The sequence below is a fragment of the Marmota flaviventris genome, chromosome 17 (genome assembly GCF_047511675.1).
Source record: "Marmota flaviventris isolate mMarFla1 chromosome 17, mMarFla1.hap1, whole genome shotgun sequence".
Taxonomy (NCBI): Eukaryota; Metazoa; Chordata; class Mammalia; order Rodentia; family Sciuridae; genus Marmota; species Marmota flaviventris.
In genome coordinates, this window is record NC_092514.1 from 32,158,837 (window position 1) to 32,186,776 (window position 27,940).

At 39.9% G+C, this 27,940-nt stretch overlaps 1 protein-coding gene across 2 annotated transcripts; it reads left to right on the forward strand.

Annotated features, from left to right (window-relative positions):
- Window positions 1–27,456, forward strand: Crk (CRK proto-oncogene, adaptor protein). Of its 2 annotated transcripts, none has more exons than XM_027924558.2 (3): window positions 1–374; window positions 12,007–12,545; window positions 24,838–27,456. In XM_027924558.2, the coding sequence occupies exons 1-3, from the start codon at window positions 134–136 to the stop codon at window positions 24,973–24,975; spliced, it is 918 nt and encodes a 305-aa protein (XP_027780359.2). In that variant the 5' UTR covers window positions 1–133; the 3' UTR covers window positions 24,976–27,456. The 2 variants fall into 2 exon arrangements, with proteins under 2 accessions (XP_027780359.2, XP_027780360.1); XM_027924559.2 differs by having other exon boundaries at window positions 12,007–12,375; window positions 24,838–25,031.
- The last annotated feature ends 484 nt before the right edge of the window (window positions 27,457–27,940 follow it).

Below are 27,940 nucleotides of genomic sequence, written 5' to 3' on the forward strand. Positions count from 1 at the left end.
GCCCGCGGCCGCCGCCGCCATTTCGGGCGCTGCTGTGAGGGTGAGACCCGAGCCGGTCCGCTGGGCGGCGGGCGCCGGGGCTGGAGTGTCGCGCGTGGCGGCGGCGGCCCAGCGTGTTGGCGCGGAGGTGGTCATGGCGGGCAACTTCGACTCTGAGGAGCGGAGTAGCTGGTACTGGGGGCGATTGAGCCGGCAGGAGGCAGTGGCACTGCTGCAGGGCCAGCGGCACGGGGTGTTCCTGGTGCGGGACTCGAGCACCAGCCCCGGGGACTATGTGCTCAGCGTCTCCGAGAACTCGCGTGTCTCACACTACATCATCAATAGCAGCGGCCCGCGCCCACCCGTGCCACCATCGCCCGCACAGCCTCCGCCCGGTGAGGGACGGAGGGAATGGGAGGCCCCGGGCGGGGGTGAGGGCCGCGGAACTCCCAGCCTGGCCGGCTGCTCCTGTCGCGCTGACCCCCACGAGGGACATGGGCAAAGGGCTGAAGTGGTCCTGTCAGGGGGCAACCTGCTGTCCAGGCGTGTTCCCACCGTCGAGCGGTGGTGTGTGGGGGAGGAGGAGCCGCTGACCCAGGCCTCTGGGTGTGCCTTGGGAGGACAGCCCAGGGGAAGGGGAACTGCTTCGGCCCCAGGGTGGGGCTGGCGCCCGGGCCAAGCACAAGGGCAGGGCTGGGCAATGTGGGGACAAAGAACTGAGGGGGATGTTGGCACTGCGGGGGCATCACTTGGCAGCAGTGCCCAGAATGAATCCGATAATCCTACAAGTGGCTTTTAGGCTTGAAACATTTCCTGCAGTGTTGGAGAACTGGGTTTGGCCATACTCCCCTGGTGGCCTTTGATAGGAAGTCACCACATACTGGCTGGGAGGGATGGAGACACCCTCAGGAAACCGGTCAGCTTTTTCCTTTCTTGGGCATTTTTCCAAAATGCTTTTACTGTCCTCTTCCCCTGTGGAGGACGAAGGTGGTGAGCTAAGTGCCTTGGTGATAGAAGAAAGCCTTGTATGACCAGCCCAGAATAAGTTGATGTCTGCCAGTATCCAGGATATCTTACTGTCTGAAAGACTGTCCACCACAATTAGGGGGTTCTAGTTTTCAGAGTGTTTAGTGGAAGAAAGAGCCGCTGTCTCCCACCCCCAAAATATCTCAGAAATTATCTAAGGGAACAATTCCTTCCCTGGAAGTAAATGGAACTTAATTTTCCTTGAGCTTAACATTGTCTTGTACTTCTTGGCCTCTTCTTGTTGAGTAAGTTGGGGTTGTGGCCCTTCTTCCTGGGTACCAGAAACAAACCCTCCTGGAGCAGATCCTCCAGGAATTTAAGTCATCCCATTTTGTCTTTCTTGTTAAGGATCATTGAGATGTGACTGTCTTACCCATGTAATTGGAATTGTTTGGGGAATATTAAGGAAATATATGCACTTAGTACTTGAGATGTGTGAGACAAGACACACAATAATTCTGAGGTTACCATTGTCTGTTAACAGCACCAAGAGTCATTAGTGCCTTCTCACTGTTCCCAAATAGAAGTAGTTTCTTCCTAACCAGCTGAGACTAGATCCAGGCCAGTCTCATGTGAATTAGGAGGTGTCTGTGCCTGTCTTTGCAGACTTGCCCTTTGAGGATAGTCCTAATTTAAATTTATACCCTCTGTCCAGAAATAGGGAGATGGGCAGTCTCTGTTGTTAATTGTACTGTTGAGTGTGGTGTCTTTAAGTTCACTGATTATCCAAAATCTTTTATCAGTCTGGTCAGTTTAATACTATTATAATGGTTATAACATGAACTAGGCATATTGATGCAACATATATTGCCCTAAACCAGATAAATTCTATTTTGATGCCATATGCAAAGTATCTAGGGTTTTGAATTAATTATAATAACATGATGGTAAGCTATCATTGAAATTAATTTCTCAACAGTTTATTTATGTATGTGTATTTTGGTTGCAGAATTTGGAAATGGCAGCAGACAGGTTTGTTAACTTTGTATTTCTCTATACCTCTGCATTGTGATTTTATATCTCATCATTTACCTTGTTATTGAACTCTACCTTTTCAAAATATATAAGAATTCAGATCCTTAGCCTAGGAGAGAAGGTAAAGATTGCCAAAGTTTGTGAATGAGGTGTGGAAAGCTCATGGATAGTGTGTACCCTATTTTCCACATGCTTTGTGTCCCGTATTTTTGTGTAGGGCAGTTGGTTCAATTGTTGTCTTTATAATGATTACTTAGTCTTCTCCTCTCCATTAAGCTTTTTCTTTTGAAGCCACGCAGAGAACTTTCTTGAATTTTTGAGAAGCGTATACATTATTAATAGCTAACATTTATTGACTGGCTATTCTATACCAGGTACTTTGCTGAGTACCTTTATTTGCCTCATCACGATCTAGTGAGTGAAGTACTGTGATCTCCATTCATTAAAATATTTTAATTTTGCAGATAAGGAAACATTCAGTAATTTGTTTAAGGTTACAAGGCTTGTGACAGAATTTGAACTCAGGCATTCTGTCCCTTTTTTGTGTAACCTTTCTTGGATCCCAGTAGTGCACGTAGAGGACTGTCCTCAAAACTTACTTTGCCAAGCGGGTCCCAGGTTCTTTTTAAAGACCAGAAGGAAAAGATGACAAGAAAACTGGCTTTAGCACTTGGACAGTACACATTTGCTATCTAAGTCAATGATAAAGAGGCTTTAAAAACCTACTTGGCACATTGAATATGGGAGGTGCACTTTGTGCTTAAAATTACATAGTGTATTTTTTAAAAATCTATTTATTTATTTTGTAATTGTAGTTTGTTTATTTTTATGTGGTTCCCGGGACTGAATCCAGTGTCTCACGCATGCTAGGCAAGTGCACTGAGCCACAACCCCAGCCCTACGTGGTGTATTTTTTGTACATAACCTTAGGTAAAATTTGTGTGGAGGTTTAGGTTTTGTTTTTTGCAGTGCTGAGGATCAAACCCATGCATGCTAGGCAAGCGCTGTATGACTGAGTTATAACCCCATCCCTAGTATAATTTTTAGATGCATAGGGATAGAATAGGCTAATGATTCTCAACCTTTTCAGTGAACCTATGTTAACTTATCTTAGATCTTTAGCTCCCATAGTCCTCTGCTGCCATAGCCTAGGAGCACCCTGGCTGTGCTCCAAGGCTATATGGAAGGGTTTGATCAAGTCTACTGGTCATATTCTTTCAGGGTGAGTTTCAAGATGAACCTTTTGAGAAGACTTGCAACAATTGATCTACTAATTTCTTCCTCTTGGAACAATGAGGAACTACTGGACCTTGACCAGTAGAGTCCACAAAACTGAATGAGTGTGAGTTGTACATTGTCACTACTTGGAGTTATAAGCCTGATTTCTGGAGTCTTGAGTTTGAATCTTTTTAATCTGCCTCTTATTCCTTGTGTAACTTGGGGCAAGTTATTTAACTTTTTTTCTGCTTTAGTTTTCCTCATGTGTGAAAGAGGGAAAATAGTAACACTGACCTCATAGTCAATTAAATGAACTTAAGTGTATTAAATACTTAGGAATCTGTCTTGCATATTGAATAAATATTCAACAAGATATATACACATACACACACACATAGGCTAATACTATGAATATAAATGAGGTGGAATGGGGTAGTTACAGCACAATGGAAAACCATTCTCAGCTTTAAGAGGTTCGTGGCTTGCATAGTGTATGTTGGTAGGCACTGGTGAAACAGCATGCATTAGGGAATAGGGCTGGGATAGGAGGGATGGGGCATATGAAATAGTGTGAAAGGATCTTGGGTCCAGTACATGTTAACAGCTCAACCAAAGCCTCTTACCTATTACTCTAGTGAGTGAGGATAGTGTAAAAGCTTGCCTTATTTTGTAGTGATTCCTCTTCAAGGTAGTGCTGGATCAAGCCACTTCTCTGGAGATTGGGACAACTGATTATCCACTGCGCCTTTTGAACCTTCAGCTGTGTGTTTTATGTCATCTTTTCAGTTCACAAACCTGGTTTTCTTGTCTTCAGTGTCAGAATATTCCTCCATCCAGTGCTTCTAGAGAAGTTCTTCAGTGGGTTACTTAGAAATTGTATGACAAAAGGAAATGTGTATTTCTTCAGATCTTTACTGTGTACATGTGAATTATAACATGACAAGGTCCTGTTTTTTTGTTTTATTTAATTTATTTTTTTCCATTTTGTTTTGTTTGTTACTAGGGATTGAACCCAGAAACCCAGAGAGGCAACTCTACCACTGAGTTACACTGAGCCTTTTATTCTTTTGGAGACAGGGTCTCACTAAATTGCTAAGGCTGGCCTTGAACTTGCAGTCCTCCTGCTTCAGCCTCTAGAGTTGCTGGGATTAGAGGCCTATGCCACTTTGCCTGGTTGTATCAGCCACGGCCACTTCTAGAAACTTATTAGAAATGTCATTGGCCCCATTTAGCAGAAAGAGGGGCGAGGTACAGAGAATTTAAGTAACAACTCATATAAATGAGAGTCAGAGTCCATCTCATTTACACTGTTTTTAGAAAAGTTTTTCTTGCCTCAGAGACTATACTCCAGTGTGTCTTTAGGCTCCCTTCTCAGTTGTTGGCCTTTTAGACCTTTGTATTGGTGTGGATATTTATTTTAGCAACCTCTTTAAATTCCACAGGCAGAGAAGGAAGAGAAGGACTGGAAAAGAAGGGAATGGGAAGGATAAAAGAAAGTGCTGTGGGGTCCAGGAGAGGCTGATGATGGGGCAACTGCGGTGGTACCTTGCCAGATGTAACCTGGCTAAAGAGACCTATGTTGTTCTTCATGAAACCTTTATGGAGTGTCATTGTAAAAAACATAGCCCAAGGGCCAAAATGCTTACAAGTAATAGATTGAGAAGGTACAGAGAACCCAAAAGAATATCTAACCATTTGTATTGATTTTAATTTCCAAATGTGTTAATTCATAATGGCATATTCAGAATCCATCCCAGATTTGATGTAGAGTAAGTCATTGAGGTTTTCTAAGTCCCAGATATCTGTGAGAATTCTTGCGTTGGCTCTATCCTTTAGACTGGTTGACTGTATCTCCTTCCTCCCTCTTATTTCCTGCCTTTGACTATTTGTGGTTAGAAGGAGACAAGGAGGGAAAAGGAGCTGGAGCACATAGCTGTGGTAAGGTTTATGCTTATCTGGGACTCATGTATATTCTTTCCTCTGTCCTTCCCTTCTGGAGTTTGGATCAATGAAGCTTGTCTTATTTATCTTAACTGCCCAACAATACCCTAAACCAGGTATTCCTCTGTGAAATTACAGTGTTAGTAGCATATAAGAATAATTTATAGGTAAAGTATATAAAGGCTTCTCATTGTTTTGTTTATTGTATTTCTGTGAGTGTTTGGGATTGCTAAGCCAAACAGTCAAGCAAGCTAAGTTCATACTATGATACTAGAATAAGAAATGAATTAAATCTCCTTCATACCTTTGTGCCAGATGACCTGCAATTTTTCTTCCACTGATCTTGCAAAGGGTCTTGGCTAAGTAGTCTTTTCTTTTAGCCCCCTCTTCTCATCCCCGACCCTAAACCCCATTTTACTTGGCCTGGTGTAGTAATAGAGGAACTATTAACAATGGATGATGGGTAGGGAGTGGTTACCTTCCTTCTTGGAGTGAAAAGAGTGCCTTTGAAATGTTTAAGGATGGTCAGAGTTGCTCTCCATTGTGATTTTGTATCTCAAGGCATAGTTTGTTGCTACTTTTCATTTTTTTTTTTTAACATTTTTTTTAGTTGTTTGTAGACCTTTATTTCATTCATTTACTTATATGCAGTGCTGAGAATTGAACTCAGTGCCTCATACATGCAAGGCAAGTGCTCTACCACTGAGCCACAACTCCAGCCTTACTTTTCATTTTTTATAGGAATACATCTGTTGAAATAAGAGTTGGAGTGGAGGGATCTCTTCCTAAGACATGCTCTGTGCTCACCAGCACGCTGAACTTACCTTTGTGTCTCTATGCTGTGAGCTTCTCAAAACTGGTAATAGATTTTTATTTAGTGTCTTTTACTTCATTATGTTCATTAAGAATGATATGTAGCCAGGCTGGTGGCATACAGTTATAGTCCCAGCAGCTCAGGAGGCTGAGGCAGGAGGATCGTGAATTCAAAGCCAGCCTCAGCAACAAGTGAGGCGCTAAGCAACTCAGTGAGACTCTGTCTCTAAATAAAATAAAAATAGGGCTGGGGATGTGGCTCAGTGGTCCCTGGTACTTGAAAAAAAAAAAAAAAAGATACGTAGTTGGGTGCAATGGTTCCTCCCTAGCCACTCGGGAGCCTGAGGCAGGAGGATTCAAGTTGGAAGCCAGCTTTGCCAATCCTAAGACCCTGTCTTAGAATTTTAAAAAATTATTTTAAAAAGGGCCGGGGATGGGGCTGGGGTTGTGGCTCAATAATAGAGTGCTCACCTAGAATGTATGAGGTACTGGGTTAGATTCTCAGCACCACATAAGAAAAGTAAATAAACAAAATGAAGGTATGTGTTCATCTACAACTTAAAAAAAAAAAAAAGATTCTTTTAAAAAAGGAGGGGGGCTGAGGATATAGCTCAGTGATGAAACACCCCAGGGTTTAAACCCCAGTACAATAAATAATAGTGATAATATGTAATGCCAGTTAAGTTGGTGTGTGCTTGTAGCCCCAATATTGGGGAGGCTGAAGTGGAAGGATTGCTTGAATCCAGGAATTCAAGACCAGCCTCGGTAACACAATGAGAATCCTCAAAAAAGAAAAAGTTAAACGAAGCACTTAAGTGAACACTTAATTTCTGCCAGCGACTGTTCCAAAAGAGCAATTAGTAAAAACCATTTTGACCTGTAGTTGAGTAAACTTTAGTAAGGAAGCTTTTCTCCCCAAATGTGTGATCAGGACCAATTTCTGAGCCATAGATGCCCTACTGGATGTGAGGTAGACAGACTCCTTACCACTCTGCCCTGGAGCTTTCTTTGATACTGGGGATTAAACCTAAGGGTGCATTACCACTAGCCACATCCCCAGTTCTTTTTAAATTTTTATATTCTTATTTTTTGGTACCAGGGATTGAACCCAGGGTGCTTTACCACTTGAGCCCCATCCCCAACCCTCTTTATTTTGAGACAGGGCTGTGATAAATTGCTTAGAGCTTTGCTCAGTTACTGAGGCTGGCGTTGAACTTGCAGTCTTCCTGCCTCAACCTCCTGAATCTCCAGGATTTCAGTCATGTGCCACCATGCATGGCCTTTTTAAATTTTTTTATTTGGAAACATGGTCTTGCTAAGTTCCTGAGGCTGGCCTTGAACTTGCAATTCCCATGCCCTGGAGCTTTCTTGACCAGGGAACGCTGAGTAGATCTCTATGCTCACAGTGACCCTGGCCTTAACAGTTATTCTGTAGGCCTGAAAGATCATCCTGAATTAGGCTAGTGGTAATGCAGAAGGTGGTCATGCATCTCTTTGCCCATCAGATTGAATAGGAACAATTCCAACTCAATGAAGAGAATATAGCACTGCCACACTCTGTTACATTCATAACCAGAATCTTCTCTCTATCCTGAACTGACAGCTATTAGGGTCACATTCTGCTGAGTTGAGTGTTTGCCATAGATGGATGTTACTTGCTTTGGGCATTTCTTTTAGTGTCTTAAATTGGAAAGACAGCCAGCAATCCTGCATTTGGTCTATTAACCAGTTTCAGCTTGTAACCATGAAGTTTACAGATAGCCTGTTTGCAATATAAAAAACATGCAACTTTAAATGTGTCTTGGTCTTTCAGCTTTCATGATGTTAAGGAGAAGGCTCATTCAGCTTGGCTTTTAGCTGGGTAGGACAGTGCCATTTTGTTTATACTAATGGAGAGTTATTAGGATTGGAGATCAGCCACTATCCTACCATAAAGGACTTGAACAAATAACTTTGAGAGTACTTACTTCAACGAAGTACAAAGGGTCAGTAAATTTGAAAAACATCAAATGGCCAAAAGTGATATATTTTTTAAAATAACAATTCTCCTTATTAAATTGATGATGGTTTTTAAAATACTGTTTTGAGTTGGTTATAGTGGCATACACCTTTAATCCCAGTTACTTGGGAAGCTGTGGCAGGAGGATTATAAATTCAAACCCTCATGTTAATCAGCTTTCTGTTCTGTGACAAAATACCTGAGAAAAATCAACATAATTGAAGAAAGTTATTTTGGCCCATGGTTTCAGTCCATGGTCACTTGGCTGCATTGCTTTGGACCTAAGGCAAAGCAGAACATCATGGTAGAGGAAGGCTGTTTACCTCCTGGCAGCCAGGAGCAGAAAAAGAGGAAAGGGTTAAGGACAAGACAATCCCCAAGGGCACACCCCCAGGATTTATAGCCTTACAGTAAGTCCCACCTCCTACAATTTATAACACATCCCAGTAGTCCAATCAGCTGTGAAGCCATCAGTGGGGATTAGAGCCATGAATCCACTGATGGGGTTAGAACCCTTGTGATCCAATTATTTCCCAAAAGTCGCACCTCAGAACATTGCTGCATTGGGGATCAGGTCTTCCCACAGATGAAACTTTGGGGTACATGCCTTCCAAATCCCAATTATTAACTACCAGCCTAGGTGATTTAGTGAATTCCTGTCTCAAAATTTAAAAGGGGAGGGGGGTTGAGGATATTGCTTAATGGTAGAATGCTTGTTTAGCATGTGAGGTGCCCTGGATTCAATCTCCAATACCTCAAAAAAATAAAATACTGTTTTGACAAGAATATGGGGTGGTGGTGGGGGAGTGTAAACTTGCACAAACTTTTTGGAATGCTTGCCCTTTGATCCAAAACTAGGAATTTATCCTAAGGAAATAAAAAAGTTCGTTAATAGATAAGAACAAAAACACTCATAACAGCATTGTTTATCTTAGTGAAAATTTAGGAATACTTTATGGCCATTAACAATCATGTTCTTATAGCTGAGCATGTTGGTGCAATCCTGTAATGTCAGCATTTTAGGAAACTGAAGCAGAAGGATCACAGGTTCAAGGTCAGTCTGACAATTTAGCAAGACTGTCTCAAATTTAAAAACAAGGAGTGGGGTTGTAGTTGGGTGGTAGGGCACCCCAGGGTTTATTCCCCAGAATTCCCCTTTTTCTCCCACACATTATTTTATTTTTTATTATGGGACTTTATTCATGAGGGACAACGTGGTTAGGACACAAGCCAGCAGGTGGTCACAGCCTCACCTCCTGCAGGGTGCATGGAAGCATAAAGGGAAGGAGGTGCACCCAGGAACACCCATTCCACTCCTAGAGACCCAGACACACTCCCGGTGACTCAAACAGGTAGGGGTAACAAGAGATGAAGAGTGGCCAGAGTGAGGACCTGTGGGATGGGGCAGGTGCAGAACCCCCCTCCACTCAGAAATCTCTTGGCTCTCATTTGTCTTCCTCTTCAAGGACATCTAAAAGGTCATGTGCAAATTTCTTCAAGTTGGCTTCTGGTTTCTCACTGTGTACCCCCGCCAGGACGCAGGGCCCCTTGGGAAGGGCTGCTGCCGGGACACTCTCCGGGAGGTTCTCAGGGGCCTGGCACTGAACACAGGAGCTTCCCGGGGCTTCTTGGGCTGCAGGAGCCAGCACCTTCCGCCGATGGACATGTGCCCCATGTGCCCCGGGAGGAGCGTGAGTGCTTCTCCCACACATTATGTTCTTAGCTGGTGTAGGGGCATTTGTCTGTAATCTCCAGCCACTCAAGAGGCTGAGGCAAAAGGATCACAAATTCAAGGCCAGTCTCAGCAATTTCACAAGACCCTCAGCAACAAATAAAACAGAAAATGGGCTGGGAATGTAGCTCAGTGGAAAGCGCTTCGTTTTGAGCCAGGTGTGATGGTACATGCCTATAATCCCAGTGACTTTGGGAGGCAGAGGTAGAAGGATCATGTGTTTGAGGTCAGCCTGGAAAATTTCATGAGGCCCTGACTCAAAAAGTAAAAAGGGCTGCGGATGTAGTTTGATTGTAGAGCGCCCCTTGGTTCAATTCACAGTGTCATTTTTTTAAAAAAGTATTTTTCTTGGAGGGAAAGCTCATTGTTAGAGCTCTTATCTAGCATGTGCAAGGCCCTGGGTTTGGTCCTCAGCACCATAAAAATAACAGTCATGTTCTTGGAGCCATGTAGCTCATGGTGTGTATCTTAGCATTAAAGCTCATGCATAGCATGCCCAAGGCCCTGGGCTCTAATCTCAGTACATACCCAGTCATGTTCTTGAAGTATAATAGGAAAAAAAGGCAAGGTATAAAATTACATATAATAACTCAATTAAAAGTACTTTCAAATATGTATGTGCTTTATATACACTCAAAAATCTGGTGGGTTATAACCTAAAATGCTCAGTGGTCCTGTGGCAGGATTAAGACTTAGTTAAAAAAAAAAAATTTCTCCTCTACCCCTGCCACAAAGTTAGATTTCTGGGCTGGTGTTGTAGCTCAGTGGCAGAGCGCTTGCCTAGTACATGTGAGGCACTGGGTTCTATTCTGAGCACCACATAAAAATAAATAAAGGTGGGTTGGGGATGTGGCTCAAGTGGTAGTGCGCCCGCCTGGCATGTGTGGGGCCTGCGGCCCGCGGCCCAGGTTCCATCCTCAGCACCACATACAAACAAAAATGTTGTGTCCGCCGAAAACTAAAAAATAAATATTAAAATTCTCTTTCTCTCTTTAAATAAGTAAATAAAGGTACAGGTCTGTCTGCTAGTAAAAAAAAAATAATTAAAATTTTAAAAAAAGCTCAGATTTCTACAGACCTATTTATTTATCAAGAAACCAAAAGGTAAAAAAATATTCAATGAAAATAATTTGTTATTTTGGTTGCTTAGCAGAGTGTGTACCACATCCAATAAGAAAGAGTTTGTAAAAGAAGTGGGTGGGACAGGGGATCCAAGTTGGAGGCCAGTCTTGGCAATTTAGGGAGGCCTTATAAAGCAGAAAAAGGACTGGGGATGTAACTCGGTGGTAAAACAGTCCTGTGTTCAGTCCCTAGTACCAGAAAAATATAAAAGCATAGGAAACTCTTGTTTGGAGTGATATGTCTTCATTTATTATACTTGAATTTTAGAATCTCAGAATAGAAGCATTCCTCATATGTCCTTTGTTTGGATCCTCAGTATGTTCCCAGAGGTTGAATATTTTAATGCTTATTTTCCCAATCATCCTTGTTTATCTTCATGACCTGTTTGCTTCACAGGGAGCAATGTGGTTTCCATGTTTTATTTAAGTGAAGATCTTAGGAGTTGATTTTTAAGCAACCAACTTAGTTTTTTTAGCTTTTCCTAATTAATTTTGTTTTAGCTTTCAGAGATGAAATTGTGGTCAGCATTCTAAGATTTTTCTTTTTTTGGAATTAAACATTCTAGATGTGAAGAGAATAAATAAATGTATGAGCTCAATGTAGATTACAAACTTTCCCTACTTCTTTCTGAAAAGGAGAGCCTGCTATATTTTCTTAAGTTGAATAGAAGATTGCAACAAGCTGGGCATAGTTACTCCACCTTGGGAGGCTGAGGCAGGAGGATCACAAGTTCAAGGCCAGCCTCAGCAACTTAGGTCCTAAGCAATTTAAAGAGACCCTATATCAAAGAATAAAAAGGTTTAGGGATGTAGCTTAGTGATAAAGCGCTCCTGGGACAGAAGAAGGGAAAAAGATTGCAGCAAAATTTAGAACCTTTACTGGGGTATCAACAGAATATATTGAGAGAATGAACAAAAATATTCCACATTGACTGTCTGATCTAGTATGAGAGCAAGCCCAACTGGCCTGATCTGTCCTGGCATCCTATGAGGCCAGTGGTGCTGGACATCTTATTTTCACAGGATATTTCATCTTCAGTGTATGATGTTGATTTTTTTGTGAGGAGAAGAGATTATTTTTTTAAAGACAGTTTTTCTGCTGATTAAATGTTGACTAAAGTGTGTGTGAGAAATGCTTAAAATCTTCATTTCATCTTCAATATAGTACATCTTTAAATAACACTCTGCTCTGTTTTTTCCAGGGGTGAGCCCCTCCAGACTCCGAATAGGAGATCAAGAGTTTGATTCATTGCCTGCTTTACTGGAATTCTACAAAATTCACTATTTGGACACTACAACATTGATAGAACCAGTTTCCAGATCCAGGCAGGGTAGTGGAGTGATTCTCAGGCAGGAGGAGGCAGAGTATGTGCGAGCCCTCTTTGACTTTAATGGGAATGATGAAGAAGATCTTCCCTTTAAGAAAGGAGACATCTTGAGAATCCGGGATAAACCTGAAGAGCAGTGGTGGAATGCGGAGGACAGCGAAGGCAAGAGGGGGATGATTCCAGTCCCTTACGTGGAGAAGTATAGACCTGCCTCCGCCGCCTCAGTATCGGCTCTGATTGGAGGTAACCAGGAGGGTTCCCACCCACAGCCACTGGGTGGGCCGGAGCCCGGGCCCTATGCCCAACCCAGCGTCAACACTCCGCTCCCTAACCTCCAGAATGGGCCCATTTATGCCAGGGTTATCCAGAAGCGAGTCCCTAATGCCTACGACAAGACAGCCTTGGCTTTGGAGGTACATAATGTATAAAATGTAGAAAGAAGAGATCTGCTATAGGGTCTCCCTTTCAGACCTCTTAGAGCTTTGTAGGAATGCTGAATACAAGCACCAGCATTGTGATGTTGTAGATGTTGAACCATTAAGTACTGATTTTGGCATTTAATGTTGGGTTTTCTCTTTTATATTGAAAACCTATTTTGCAATGAGTAAACTTAAAACTGTATAACTGAATGTTTTGACTTACCTACTAAGCATATTTTGATTAACAATACTACCTGAATTCACTAAAATATTTTCTCTTATCTATATTCTAATCTTTCTTGCTTTCTTTTTGTCATTGTCTAAAAGAAGGTGGGTTTACACAGATTTGAGTGTAATAAGTGGTCTTTAGCATAGCATTTAAGTGTAATTTTCCCACAAAAACAAAATGTTTTTACTTTAGAGGATATGAAGTTCCTTACTATTGATTATGTTCACCAAGGATCAGGAGTGGGGCTGGGGATGTAACTCAGTAATAAGAGTGCTTTCCCAACATGCATTAGACCCTGGGTTCAACCCCCAACACTATTGAAAGAAAGCTTCAGGAGGGAACAATAAAGTGTAGTATAGGTGGGAAGTGAGCTATACCTAAAAGTGATAATTCCAAGAAGTGGCAAATTTGTATTTTTTGTTTAATGCATTTTATTGTCAAGAAGCCAGTTCTTAAGGGATTAATTTTTAGCCATTTACTGGTGAATAGTTATTGTTGGTAACTTATCTCCTTCTGGTCAATCATGACATTGTATTTATTCCTTCTTTCTTTAGCACTGCTTTGCCTCTTACCTCCTCCTTTTCTTCTCCCCCCTTTCTTCCTTTCATCCTCACTGAGTTATACAGAGCTATAGTTGAGCATAAAAACTGCTACAGGGAGAGAAAAAATGCTACAGAAGAGGCATCCTATTCCTGTGTTTCAGAGACTACTGATATAATGATTTGAATGTAAATGGGTACTAACTTTCATAAGCACAGGCTGAAGTTATGCAGAGAAAAAGTAAAAGTACATTCTTATAAACTTAAGGATCCTTTTTTTTTTTTTTTTTTTTTTTTTTGTGATGCTGGGGATTGAACTTAGGCCTCTCACATGCCAGGAGAGCACTTTACCACTGACTACATCCCCAGCCTTCCTCTTTCTTTTCTTTGGGTCATGTTCATGCAGTGAGGAGTTGGAGCGCTCTCTGTTTAAGGGGGAGTGTTAGTCCACAGAATGAGCTAGAATTTATTTGAACTAGTACTAGTCTCTGATATTACTGGATTTGAAATTTTTCTTTTAGTTTTTGATCTAGTAGAAGGAGGGTTAATTTTCTAGGTTTGACTGAAAATGTGTGTTTGTTTTTTTGTATTTTTTAGTTGTAAGTGGACATAATATCTTTTATTTTATTCATTTTTATATGGTGCTGAGGATTGAACCCAGGGCCTCACACATAGAAGGCAAGTTTCCACCACTGAGCTACAACCCCAGTCCCTGAAAATATGTTTTTAAAGTTTGTATGTTTTAAGAGGATGTTTGTGACTTTTGTGTTTCTGCTTTAATGAGAAAATGAAATGTATGTTGCTAAGTCACACTGTTTTTTGTTTTTTCATTTTTGCCTTTTTTTTTTTTTTTGAGATGGGGGTCTCATTGTGTTGCTCAAGTTAGCCTCAAACTCAAGATCCTCCCACCTCAACCTCCTGAGTAGCTGGGATTATAGGCATGCACTACTTCTTTTTCCCAACTTAGACTTTGGAGAATAAGAAAAAACTAGAATCCAGCCTCATGTTTTCATTTATGTTCAGATGATGATAACTTTCTAACTTGTTGCTGTGCATATGATAGATGTGACTCTTGACATTTATTTGCAGATCTTATTAGCATAGGGCTGGAGTGTCAGCTAACATCCAGAAGAGGATAGTTATCATATTAATTTTGCTTCCATTTGCATTTCCTTCCTCAAAGAGAATTATTTTTAATGATGTATACCTTGGTTGAACATGGTGGCAATGGCATATGATCATGGTTCCTGCCTGTAATCCCAGCTATTCAAGAGGTTGAGGCAAGAGGATCACTTGAGTTCCTGAATTCAAGAGCATCTTGGGCAACATAGTAAGACCTCCTTCTCAAAAACAAAACAAAACAAAAAAACCATAACGAAACAAAATAAAAAACCTCAAACAAAGAGAGTGATGTCTGCCTTCACTAAGTAGGGTCTTTTAACACTAAAAAATGGTTGATCTAATCTCCCTACTATCAAATACAATCTTGTAAAATAAAGATTTACATAGAAAACTAGTTTAAATTTTCTTTTTGGTTTGGATATTTGTTTTTGAGCCACATATGTTTATTGCTAAAGAGAGCCTCTTTCAAGTTAAAACAAATACCCTGACTAGTAGCTTTAAAACACCTTTTTTTAATGTAGTTGGGGGAAAAAAAATGGTTGTTTGTTTAGCATCATAGAACTCTAGAATTGGAAAGGGCCTTAAATATCCTCATTGAAAATTGATATTAAGACTGGTTGAATGGATCATGCAAACTAATTGGTTATGGAAATGTGACAAACCTAAATCTACCTTGGCACTTTTCTACCAAACCCAGATAACAGTACTGCTGCCCTCCTTCATGCAAGTTTTATGTGGCTTCATTGACAGCAAGCATGTCCTCAATTGTATTATCTATATAGGGAAGTATAGTTCTCCTTTTCCATCTGGTTTTTTTTTTTTTTTTTGAGTACCATGGATTGAACCTAGGAGCACTTAACAACGGATCTACATTCTCAGCCCTTTTTATTTTAAGACAGAGTCTGGCTAAGTTAGAGGTTCTCGCTAAATTCTGAGGCTGGCCTTGAACTTGCCATCCTCTTGACTCAGCCTCCTGAGCTGCTGGGATTACAGTTGTGTGCCACTGTGCCTGGCCCCATTTCTGGTTTTCATAGAAACTAATGTCTACTCCTTATTGTGTGAGACTGGAAGATTAGGAAAGTTTGGCTTTCTGACCTTACCATTCTCATAAGAAAATTATGCATTGACATAGATCAGTTTTTCCGTATGAAACATAATTTGACCTATTATAAATCCAGATCTGTAAACCAGCTAGGTACATTTTGGTAGCATTTTACATTTTATTTATTTATTTATTTATTTATAATGCTGGGATTGAACCCAGGACCTTGCACATGTTAGGTTAGTGCTCTACCACTGAGTTAGTGTATACACCACTGAGCTGTATCCCAGTGATAGATCTATTTAATTTTAGATTTGGTCAAGACTTTAAGATATATTAGACCCACATTTTCAGACTGCTTTTCAGTACCCTAAGAGTCTCCAGGAAAGGGTAAAGCTAAGGTTGCAAGATCTTGGGTTTCTTTCTCTTGCTTTAACCAAAGCATTTGTTTTTTTATTTTTATTTTTGTTGAATTATTTATTTTTCCAGTACTGGGGATTAAACTCGGGGCCTTGTACATGCCTGGCAAGTGCTCAACTACGGATCTACATCTCAAGCCCCGCCCCCCCCCCCTTTTTTTTTGGTGTGTGTGTGTGGTGCTGGGGATTGAATCCAAGGCCTTGTGCATTCCAGGCAAGCACTCAACCAACTGAGCTATATCCCCAAGCCCCTTTTATTTTTTATTTTGACACAGGGTCTCATATTAAGTTGCAGAGCCTGGCCTTAAATTTTTCTCCTACCTCACTCTTCTGAATCACAGGCATGTGCCACAGGGTACGTACCCCAGCTAAAGCAGCTGCTTTTTTTTTTTTTTTTTTTTTGTCGTATTGGGGCTCTACCACTGAGATATCTTCCTACACCTTTGTATTTTTTATTTTGAGACAGGTTCTCACTAAGTCATCAAGGCTGACCTTGAATTTCTAATCCTTCCCGCTCAGCCTCCTGAGTAGCTGGGATTACAGGTGTGCGTCACTGTGCTCCAGCTAAAGCAGCTGTTTTTCACTGTTATATATTATATCATATCTCTGTAAGATTTTCTTTGAAGAAAGAGTTTCTGTGCCTTTTTATGGTTTTTTGTTCTGTTTCTGTGTTTTAAAAAATAAATTTTTAAAAGTGTTCAAGAATCACCTCTTCTCATTTTACAAATGTATGTTTCCTGCATATGGGTATATTTGTCATGACTGAAGTGTCTTACTAGAATATAAATTATTAGATATTTTCTCTTTTTCTACCCAGATTTCTCTATTAGGAATGAAGGCATTAGAGAGAAGGGATTAACTGCAGCAAATGACCAACGGGTGTTCCTCTGCCCACCCATAGATCTGTGGGTTGATCAATCAATCATATTCTAGGAACATAACAGTGAATTAAACAGACATTAAATAAAATGCAGACATGAATGTGTTGGAGGAAAAATGATTAAATAACTCTAGAATAATGCAGAGGCCTTTTTCATTTTTGATGGGGGCTACCAGGGATTGAACTCAGGGGCTCTTGACCACTGAGCCACATCCCCAGCCCTATTTTGTATCTTATTTAGAGTCTCACTGACTTACTTTTTTTTTTTTTTAAAGAGAGAGAGAGAGAGAGAATTTTAATATTTATTTTTTTAGTTTTCAGCGGACACAACATCTTTGTTTGTATGTGGTGCTGAGGATCGAACCTGGGCCGCACGCACGCCATGCGAGCGCGCTACCGCTTGAGCCACATCCCCAGCCCCTCACTGATTTACTTAACACCTCACTTTTGCTGAGGCTGGCTTTGAACTCACAATCCTTCTGCCTCAGCCTCCTGAGCCACTGGGATTACAGGCATGCGCCACTGTACCACCTTGTTGTCATGATGAATCTTGTAAATGTGGATGTTTATTTTATGCCTCTGTGGACTATGCAAAACAATCATACTTTGTTTAAAAGTGCTACTTGTGTAATTTCTATTGCATATTCAGCCTGGCATTTTGCTTTCAATAAGTAAGACTTGAGAATACTTGGGTACTCCCAGACTTGGACTTTTTCTTCATAGTACAGATGTGAAAGGTGTAAGGTGCTTTGGATTCTTTTTGATGCATCAGTGACTATAACTTGCACATTTCTACATGTGGAACTCTATGAAAATGAGAGTTGTTGGGTCTTTTGACCTTAACAACTTGGAGGAAAGGCCAATCTGTCATATCTGTTTGATAGAGAGAAAAAAATGAGATTAGAAGGTATGAGAATATGAGAGGCAAGCCCTTTATGTATCCAGTTTCTTTTCCTGGAACCATAGCAGTAGACCCCTGTCCTGTTCATTGAGATAGGCATCTAGTTTCTCTTGCCCTTCTTTCATCCTCTTGGATGTCTGCTTCATTTCATATCATTGAATTTCAGTGGGAAGGGATGTTGGAAGTAACAGATCCAGTTATCAGACATTAAAGGCAGACTCTTTGGTATCATCTCAATGATTTTTAAGCATCTCTTTAAATATCTCTACTTTTTGGGAACTCAATATGAGCCACAACAATGTAGGCTATTGGTCCTGAACTTTTTTCATTCATACCACCCTTAGTGTTTCAGTAATATTTCATGGCTCCCTTAGGCTAAAACAAATATCTAATAGTTCCACTTATTAAGTAGGTAGGTCCAAATATCTTAAGTATTTATATCCCAATAATAGCTTTTTTTTTTTTTTTTTCTTTCTTCTCCCTTTATGGTGCTGAGAATTGAATCCAGGTTCTCAATGCTAGGCAAGCACTTTATCACTAAGCTACATCCTCAGCACCTGACTCCCCTTTTAAATTTTTTTTTTTTAAATTTTTAGTTTTAGCTGGACGCAATACCTTGATTTTATTTACTTATTTATTTATTTTTTTAATGTGGTGCTGAGGATCAAACCCAGGGCCTTGCACGTTCTAGGAGAACGCTGTACCACTGAGCCACAACCCCAGCCCCTTTTAAATTTTTACATTTAGGCACGGTCTTGTTGAGTGCCTAGCCTGGCCTTGAAAGTAGGGTCTTCTTGCCTCAGCCTCTTAATTATTTGGGATTTTAGGCATATACCACCATGCCTGGGTTTGTTTGTTTATTTGTTTTTGTGGTGATAGGGATTGAACTCTGGGCCTTGTGCATGTGAGGCAAGCACTCTACCAACTAATCTATATCCCCAGTGCCATGCTTCGGTATTTTTAATAATAATTATGAAGCTGAGGCAGGAGATCACAAATTTGAGGTCAGCTTCAGCAATTTAGTGAGATCCTCAGCAAGACCTTGTTGCAAAATTAAAGGACTGGGGGTGTATGTAGCTCAGTGGTAGAATGCTACTGGGTTCAATCCCTAGTACCAAAAAACAATTTTTTTTTTTAAAATAAACATAAACCAGGTGCAATGGTGGTATATACCTGTAATCCAGCTATCAAATATCAAAATTAAAGCTGGGCACATGACACACACATGTAATCCCAGTGGCTGGGGAGGCTGAGGCAGGAGGATCTTGAGTTCAAAGCCAACTTCAACAAAAGCGAGGTGCTAAGCAGCTAAGTGAGACCCTATCTCTAAATAAAATACAAATAGGTCTGGGGATGTGGTTTAGTGGTCAAGTGCCCCTGAGTTCAATCCCTGGTAACAAGAAAAAAAAAGAAGAAGATAAAATATCAATATTATAAAGATAGTGTAGGCAAGGATGTAGCTTAGTGGTAGAGCACATAAATGGTAAACCCTGGGTTCAATTCCCAATACCATGGGGAAAAAAATAATAAATGTTTTAGTTTAGTATTAAAGGACTGTAATTACTTAACTAATGAGGTGTGATATCTCTGGTCACTGTAGTTCCTCCAACCTTGGGATCATATTAAACATTGCCACCCTTGTTTCCTATTCCACATTTATTTTCAAGAGTTACTTATTTGCTTGTTTATCATAGCAACTTTCAAAATCCAGCTTTGTAAAGACACAGTGTCTTTGAAAGAAATATAGCATGGGACTGGGGTTATAGCTCAGTAGAATGCTTTACTAGAACATGGGAGGCACTGGGTTCAATCCTCAGTACCACATAAAAATAAATAAATAAAATAGAGTTATTATATCCATCTACAACTAAAATTTTTTTCCTAATTAAAAAAAAATAGCATGATATAATGTTGAAATTGTATACTGCCTCGAAGAGTCATATGATCAAGGCAAGCCTTAGCAACTCAGCAAGATCTTTCTCAAAAAAGGCTGGGGTGTAGCTCAGTGGTAAAGCACCCTGAGTTAAATCCCCAGTCCGAAAAAAGGGATTGTGTACTGTCTTGAGCCTAGTAGTTCATATGACATCACAAATCAAGTATTATTCTGTTTCCCTCAAAAAGACTTCATTGCATACCTGTGAGTTCACTGTGATGCCTTTAACACTATTTAGTTTGGGAACTTCAGGTCTAATTCATTGTATTAATTTTTAGAAAATACTTTATATTGAACTAAAATGTATATACTACTAGTGGTCAATTCACCTCTCACCAAGAGTTTTAGGCAGTTAAATCTAATTACTTACCAATACAAACCACACCCATTTCAGTCCACCTCTAAGTGAATCATTAAAGCTGAATTGTCTCTTGTTTTTCACTGATTTGAAAGACTCTAGATGGGTATTATGTATTGCCTACTCTCCCCAGCCCTTTTTAAATTTTATTTTGGAGAGGGTCTCTAAATTGCCCAGGATGGCCTTGAACTTGTCCTGTCTCAGCCTCCTCAGTAGCTGGGATTTCAAGTGTGTGCCCTTGTATCTGGCTTACCTATTCTTTAGGTCAAGAGTCTGTAGACTTTCTATAAATGCCTAGAACCATATAGTTTCTGTCACAATCCTCAGTCTGCCATGGTAGTAGAAGGCAGTCAGACAAAACGACAGATGAGCTTGTGATATTCCAAAAATATCAAAAAGATACTTGATATCTTTGCAAAAAAGAACAAACTGAATTGGCTCATGGGCCATAGTTGCTGACCCTTGCCTTAGATTGCTGTAGTTTCCTTAACTGCTTTTCCCGTAGCCAAATCTTGGAATATTTATTGAATGTCTTTTTTTTCTTTTTTGCATTTGAAAATGTTTGAAGACAAGGCTCCCTGTACTGCTTCTCTGTACTTGCTTTTCCATGGTTTTCTTTACATGCATTTTTTCCCCCTTTTTCTTTCTTTTCTGTTTGGTAGTGCTGGGGTTCAAACACAGGGGCTCTGATTTGTTAGGCAAGTGCTCTACTATGAAGTCACACCCCCAGCCCTGTTTGCTTCCTTCTCTGAGCTCAGTAGAGTTATTCAGCAAGTCTGGATCAAAGGAATGCTGACAGTTGTTGGTTATCTTTCCTGTTAGATAGTAGGAACAGAAAAGCAGCTGCAAAGGAGGTCACACAGTTTGCTAATGTCTCCTATATAAGTGGGTTCCAGAAATTTGCGCTGTTTTTTTCATTATCACTGGTATTCATAAGTGGAGATCAGCTGGATAGTCTTTTTGCTCTTGAACCAGTTTTAGATTTGATTATATCTGCACCAGAATCCTGAATAACTTTGGACACTACATAGAGGTAGGGAATAAACCAGTGTTCAGTAAGTTTTCAAGGAGTGAAGAAATTAGAGTAACCAATTATTCCCCTTTATGACTCCACTAATACATGCACACTTGCTCCTGAGGATGTGTTATAGGATCGATCAGGAGGCTGAGTACCAGCCTGGACAGTGAAACACCAATTTCTCAGTGATAAGAAGAATCATCAGCCTTTTTTCTTTACAAGGCACTACTGAGGTCTGCCTCATAAAAAGGAAGATTAAATGTGTTGTTGATACATGAAGCCCTTTTGTGTTTCTTGTCCATTGGTAATATATATTAGGATTTTTCTTTCCTTTTTATAACTTGAATTTTGAAATTACTAGTGTTAGAACTACTGTTATTATAGCATTCATTCCTTTGTATTGTAAGACTGTAACATTTCTGAGGCATATATTCAGTTTGCTTTCATTGTGTTTGAAGCAGTATGCCAAGTTTCAGACCTCACCTTTTCTGGTAAAGTCTTTGGGATTAGGCTTTAGTGAGTTGATATATAACAGAAAGAGGAGCACAATTCTGGCTTTGTTTCTGAATTAAAGAACTTCACTTAGTGGAGCAACTTTGTGGTGGTGTGGTGGGGGGAACTGGGGATTGAAACCAGGGGCTCTCTACCATTGAGCCACATCCCTAGCCCTATTTTGTATTTTATTTAGAGAGAGTCTCACTGAGTTGTTTAGGGCCTCGCTAAGTTGCTGAGGATGTCTTTGAACTTGCGATTCTCCTGCCTCAGCCTCCCAAGTTGCTTGGATTACAGGTGTGTGCCACTGCACCTGGCCCCCTTTTTTTTTAACCTTTAAATTTTATTATTTATTTATTTATTTGTTTGTTTAATTTGGTGCTGGGGATTGAACACAGAGGTGCGCTCAACTATTGAGCCACATCCCCAGCCCTTTTTAATATTTTACTTAGAAAAAGGGTCTCTCTGAGTTGCTAAGTGCCTCCCTAAATTGCTGAGGCTGGCTTTGGACTCTGAAGTACTCCTGCCTCAGCCTCCTAAGCCTATGGAATTACAGGAATGTGCCACCACACCCTGCTTTTTTGTTGTTTTGTTTTGTTTTGAGACTGGGTCTCATTAATTTTCTGAGATTGGCCTTTGAACTTGCAATCCTCTTGCTTTAGCCTCCAAAGTCACTGTGATTATAGGTGTTGTTCCACTCTGGGTGGAAAAACATTCTTAGAACAACCTATTCATATTCTCCCAGGGTTGACAGCTACTGTTTCTTAACAAGGTCTTCCTTTGAAGTATTGGTATCCAGTACCACTTGGGCAGGTTAATTAGCCTCGTTGACCAGCTACCACTTTACTTTTTTTTTTTTTTAATATTTATTTTTTAGTTCTAGATGGACACAATATCTTTATTTATTTTTAATGTGGTGCTGAGAATCGAACCCAGTGCCTCACGCATGCTAGGTGAGTGTGCTACCACTTGAGCCCCATCCCCAGACCCACTTTAATTTTTTATCCATTTAAAATCAGAATAATTTCCATCATGGCATAGCTTTTCTTTCACTTCTAATGTTTGTATCTTTTTGCCAAGAACTTCATCAACTATTAAAAAAAAAAAATGTGTAGACCAGCCTAGCCTGCACTTCAATGCATCCTTTCTTTCTTAGAGCTCTGTGAACTGTCACTTGAATGTTTAAGGATAAAGACAATGTAACATTGAGAGAAGAGAGGAGTTTTGCATCTGAATTTTGTTATGGAGTAGAATGGTTGAAGCTATATCCTTAAAGAACTGTCTTCTCAATACCTAGAAAAGCTGTATAAAATATTGATAAACATCCCTAGTCCTTTTTAAATTTTTGTTTTGAGACAGAATCTCACTAAGTTGCCCATGCTGGCCTTGAACTCGTGACTCAGCCCTGTGTTGCTGAGATCATAAATGTGTGCCACTGCAGCCGACTGTAAGTCCCCTTCTTAAGATCAGTGACTTATGTTAGTCTTAGTACAGCTACCAGAATAGCACTTTATATTTGAGTGTTATAAATACTAAAAATTGGGGAAAGAAGTACTCATTTGATGTAATGGACCTTACCACCAAGTAACTGGAAATATCCAGGCTTTAACTTGAGTAATGTGTATAATGTATAATATGTGCATGTGTGTGAAGGGTAGAAAGTCAAGGGTAGCTGACAGGTCATAAACAAAACAAAGTCACTAAAATAGTTTGATATTAGGAGATAGTGCAAAGCCTCGCATCTTATAACATTGAAAGGAACGAACCTAGGGCCTTCTGCATGCAAAGCCATTGCTGTATCACTGAACCATATCTCTAGCCCTGCCAGATTTTTAAAAAGAAGGGAACAAGTGAGATAAATTGAGAATTAGAATTAAGGTTAAAGGAACACATATTTTAGATTAGTTTCACTAACAAAACTTCACTTTGTCATGGTCTCCAAAGACAGTGTGAAAATCTTTGATTGTCATAGTTAATTACCTTACTTGGGTGTCAGGAGGTTAAGCTGGAAAATTGTTAGGATGACAGAATCCTGGTACTAGCAGCCTATAGGGCTTGGTGATTATGTTAGCCAAGCTTGTGGCACTCGCCTATAATCCCAGTGGCTCGGGAGGTTGAAGCAGGAGGATTGAAAGTTTAAAGCCAGCCTCAGCAACTTAGCAGAACATAAAAAGGGCTGGAATGTAGCTCAGTGGTACAGTGCTTTTCTAGCATGTGCAAAGCCCTGGGTTTAATCCCTAATACTATCAAATACTCTCCCCTGCCCCCCACCCATAAAAACCCTCCACTGTCTATATAATTAAATCAGTAATAGTTCTTAATTTCATAAAACCAAATGAACAGTAATAATTAGAAACCACTTGTGTGCTGAGAACTTAAGTGTTAATAATTAAGGGATGGTCATGGTCTGTAGTTCAAGAGTTTTATCTCACCATTATTCAATATTTTATTATAGGATGAATCTATTCATCAGACTTACTTAAGTTTCATGGTAGGCTAAAGGTATATGTCATATTATTAAAATTTTATCTTTAATGTTTAAGAGACTTTTTAAATTGGGGCTGGGGGTTTAGCTCAGTGTTTTATCACTTGCCTAGCATGTAAGAGGCTTTGTTTGATCCCCAGCACTATTAAAAAAAAAAAGAAGAAGAAGAAGAAAAAAGAGACTTTGTTTTTGTTTTTTGGTCCCCTCACTGGGTAATGAACAGTGCCAAGTGGCATTGAGGGGTCAAAAAAAAAAATCTGTTAGTAGATGAGGAAGAAGGTGGGGATGAGCAGGGAGCTGACAGGACTTGGAATTTGTGCCTGTGCCTGCCCTAGTGGCTTGCCTTGGTGGGAAGGTCATGGAATACTTCATTTTCTGGGGTCAAATGAAGTGAACTTGCCATGATTGCCTTATGCTATGCAAGCAATACTAGGCCAGGATGTGTGTGAGTGAGGATGCTAGGAGATTGTGCTACTATGTGCCATGGAGAATCAGGGATTCTTTCCTAGGCCAGGGCCTGGGGCAGGGAGGAAGCTGAGAGTAGTGGGTATAAAGAAAAAGAATATTCCCTTAAGCTGACATTGCTTATTCAGAGACACTGAGATTTCCCAAAAGTATAATTTTCTAGGATCTTTTCTACTTTGCTATGTTCTCTTTCTAAACTGCTAAAATCACTTCTTCCTTCTGTCTGCATTAACCACAAATAATCATTCTGGTGGCTGGGGTTGGGGAGGTAGTGAACAGCCTTTTCTGTAACATCAGCCCTAGAGCAATCACGTGGGCAGGGTTTGCCTAACCAGAGAGAATGGAGTTTTTCAGCTTGCATTCTTAACTGGAAATAAAGTGCTCTCCTTATTCTCCCCTGCAGGTCGGTGAGCTGGTAAAGGTTACGAAGATTAATGTGAGTGGTCAGTGGGAAGGGGAATGTAATGGCAAACGAGGTCACTTCCCATTCACACATGTCCGTCTGCTGGATCAACAGAATCCCGATGAGGACTTCAGCTGAGTATAGCTCAACAGTTTTGCTGACAGATGGGAACAATCTTTTTTTTTTTTTTTTTTTTCCAATTACCATCTATATAATTTTCTTACAGGTGTCAAAAGCAGTCTAGTTTATATAAGCATTCTGTTACCTGTGATCTTTTTTTAGACTGAACTACTCCATTCCTAGTCTTATTTACCATATTCAGGGTACGAAACTGGAGGGCTTGTGTGGTTATTTCTGAATTGGCAGTTTAGGTGGTAGTGGCTGTGCCTGTATCAGAAGGGATAGGTGTTTTACCTCCTTTCTCTCAAGCAGTGCAGAACAACCTGTGGGATGCTGATGGACAAGGGAGGAGTGTTACACACTGGTTACCCTGACTTATCCAGTGGTTTTGTTTTCATCTGAAATCATACTATCAAATGGCAGTAGACTGTTCCCTTCCACCCCCTTGAAGTAATCATGCACCATGTGAATAGTGCCCAGTGGGATTGCTTTTTCATTTATGGAACATGACCATTGTATGACTCATTCTGACATTTAAAATCCTGAGAATTCTGAGAACACTACTAGAGGCATTTGTCTTCCTTCCCAGTCAATGCTTCATACTTTTTCTTGGGATTCTTTCAACCCTTGTTATTCTTTTCCCCAAGACCCATAAGTAGGATGATTCTTAAGATAATGTATATTTTCATTCCAGATGAGGAGCAGGATGTGCAGAGCACTTTATTCAGTGCATAGCTTTAAGCCAGTATTGGATTCACTAAGTGGACAGCCAAACTCCCAGCTTCCTTCCCCTAAGGGGTCATACTAGATTCACACTGCTGCAGCAGCTAAAGAGATTCCTGCCTGATGGGTATCAACAGGGCCATTTCTCCTGAGTGCCAGTATCCTAGAATTCTCAGATTCTACTTGGAGTAGAAGGACCAATCACTTATAATATTCCATGAAAGGTTTCAGGGCCAAATTCTGCCCTCAGCGTTCTGTGCAACTTGTATAAAAGACAAGTTAGAATCATGAGTTTGGGGGTAGAGTTAGTGCTTTGAAAGATGTTTGAACCAATCATGAATTACTTATGTATTATTAATTTTACATGGCCAGAACAGTGCTTGAAGTACTGTCTTCATTTTTTTTTTTTTTATGGCTTTTTTTTTTTTTTTTAATGTTCAGGTTTAGTTTATAAACCCTTTTAAAAATAGAATGGTTTATATGGGGTCAGGTGCTCCAAAGAATAGACCTATGAGACCAAAAATAATCTAAGCTATTTTAGACTACAACATGAAACTTTTAAAGTTAGTTCCCAGTTGATAAAGGCACTTGGTGGTCTCTGGTGTGGTGTGACATAGAAACACCTGATACTTTGCTTTGGACCTCATTTTAGAAACATAATGTGTACCTTTCTAATTGCTCTACATAGGTTAATATGATAAATCTTCATTCTTTGAATATATACCAAATCATGGTTATTTCAGTGCACATTGCCTGGCACACAGTGTGCCAATGTTTGTGTGAGTGAATGAGGGTAATGCAGGAGCTTGTTACATGGCCCAGGGAAGCCAGCTGGCACGGGAGTTACATACATTACCACAGGCAAACTTATGAGTTGACGCTAATTTAATGTATTTTTACCTCACACTAAGGTAATGCTTGATGAAGATATTAATAATCAACTTTTAAAATATTAGCACAGTGCTGTGCACATAGTGGGTGCTCAATAATGTCGAATGAACAAATTTGCATACTCAATATAATTCCATCTGACTACTTTTGTTAAATTTTCAGTTATCATTCATACTGTAAAATCCAAAAGCACATTAAATCTTGTTTTCCTGGAAGTATGGCATCTAAAATATTTGTAGAAGAACCTTGTTACAACTGATTTGAATGTTTATATTTTCCTTTGCCTTTGATATTGGCTTGTAATGTCTCTTTTCATCATGTAATATTAGTGGAATATGCAACTCTACCCAAATCATAAGAATTTCTCAATGATAAGTTGTCTGGAGCCATTACATAAAGTGTTGGGATGGATTTGGCTGGGTGTGGCAGTTATTGGATATCAAGAACTCAAAGGACTTCTTATAGATAAATTCCAAAAAACATGCTAGAATCCCCATTCAAGTGCATATTCATTGTCACATAATAAACTGAAATTGGCTGCTATATTTTATATAATTGTTTCTGCAAAAGCCCATTTTTTGGATACTAATGTTTGACATGGTTAATTCTTATTAATTTGTTGGACTTCTTTATTGTTAATAATGAAAATAGATAATTTTTAATTTTCCACAAGTAACATATCACTATTAATGGTTTGAAATGGGTGATAAGCAAACCAATTTGAAATAAAATATGAACATTTGCCATTGTATTATAACACTATACACTTTCTTGACAGTTAAATTTTAAAAAATGTTTTTTTGTAGCATGTATTGTATATGTTTATAGTATATGTAGTAAATAAAAATATGGCCAAATGTTTGGCTTGGTGATCTTTTGGAGAAAGTATCTTTGAATATTTGTCACAAACGAGTTAAATCTTTATGCTTAGGGAATAAGAGGTATATGTCCTTAACAGCCCGTGAGCAGTCACATCAAATAATCATACACACTGTGGGTGCTTATTAAAGATAGGATTGAACTAGATGCTGTGGTCCAATATGATCCCAGCATCTCAGGAGGCTGAGGCAGGAGGATTGAGATTTCAAAGTCAGCGTCAGCAACTAAGGGAGACCCTAAGCACTGTGAGACCCTGTCTCAAAATGTAAAGAGGACTGGGGATGTTGCTCAGTAGTAAGTTTCCCCCGGGGTCAATCCCTAGTACCCCTCGCCCCCAAAATTGGATTAATCATTGATGATGGGTTTAAAGGGTTTCCAGAAATTATGAAATACTGATTCAAAGGGAGCATAAAAGGGATCATATATATGAAGATCTAGAAACTGGACTGTTGTACAAAGAACATCATATTTGTCCAGGTATGGATATGTG

Bases quoted from the DNA above. Each gene is read 5' to 3' on its own strand.
- Crk (XM_027924558.2), top strand. From the start codon at position 134: ATGGCGGGCAACTTCGACTCTGAGGAGCGGAGTAGCTGGTACTGGGGG. The intron at 375-12,006 runs GTGAGGGACGGA...TGTTTTTTCCAG, and splicing joins GCCCGCACAGCCTCCGCCCG to GGGTGAGCCCCTCCAGACTC. The intron at 12,546-24,837 runs GTACATAATGTA...TCTCCCCTGCAG, and splicing joins AGACAGCCTTGGCTTTGGAG to GTCGGTGAGCTGGTAAAGGT.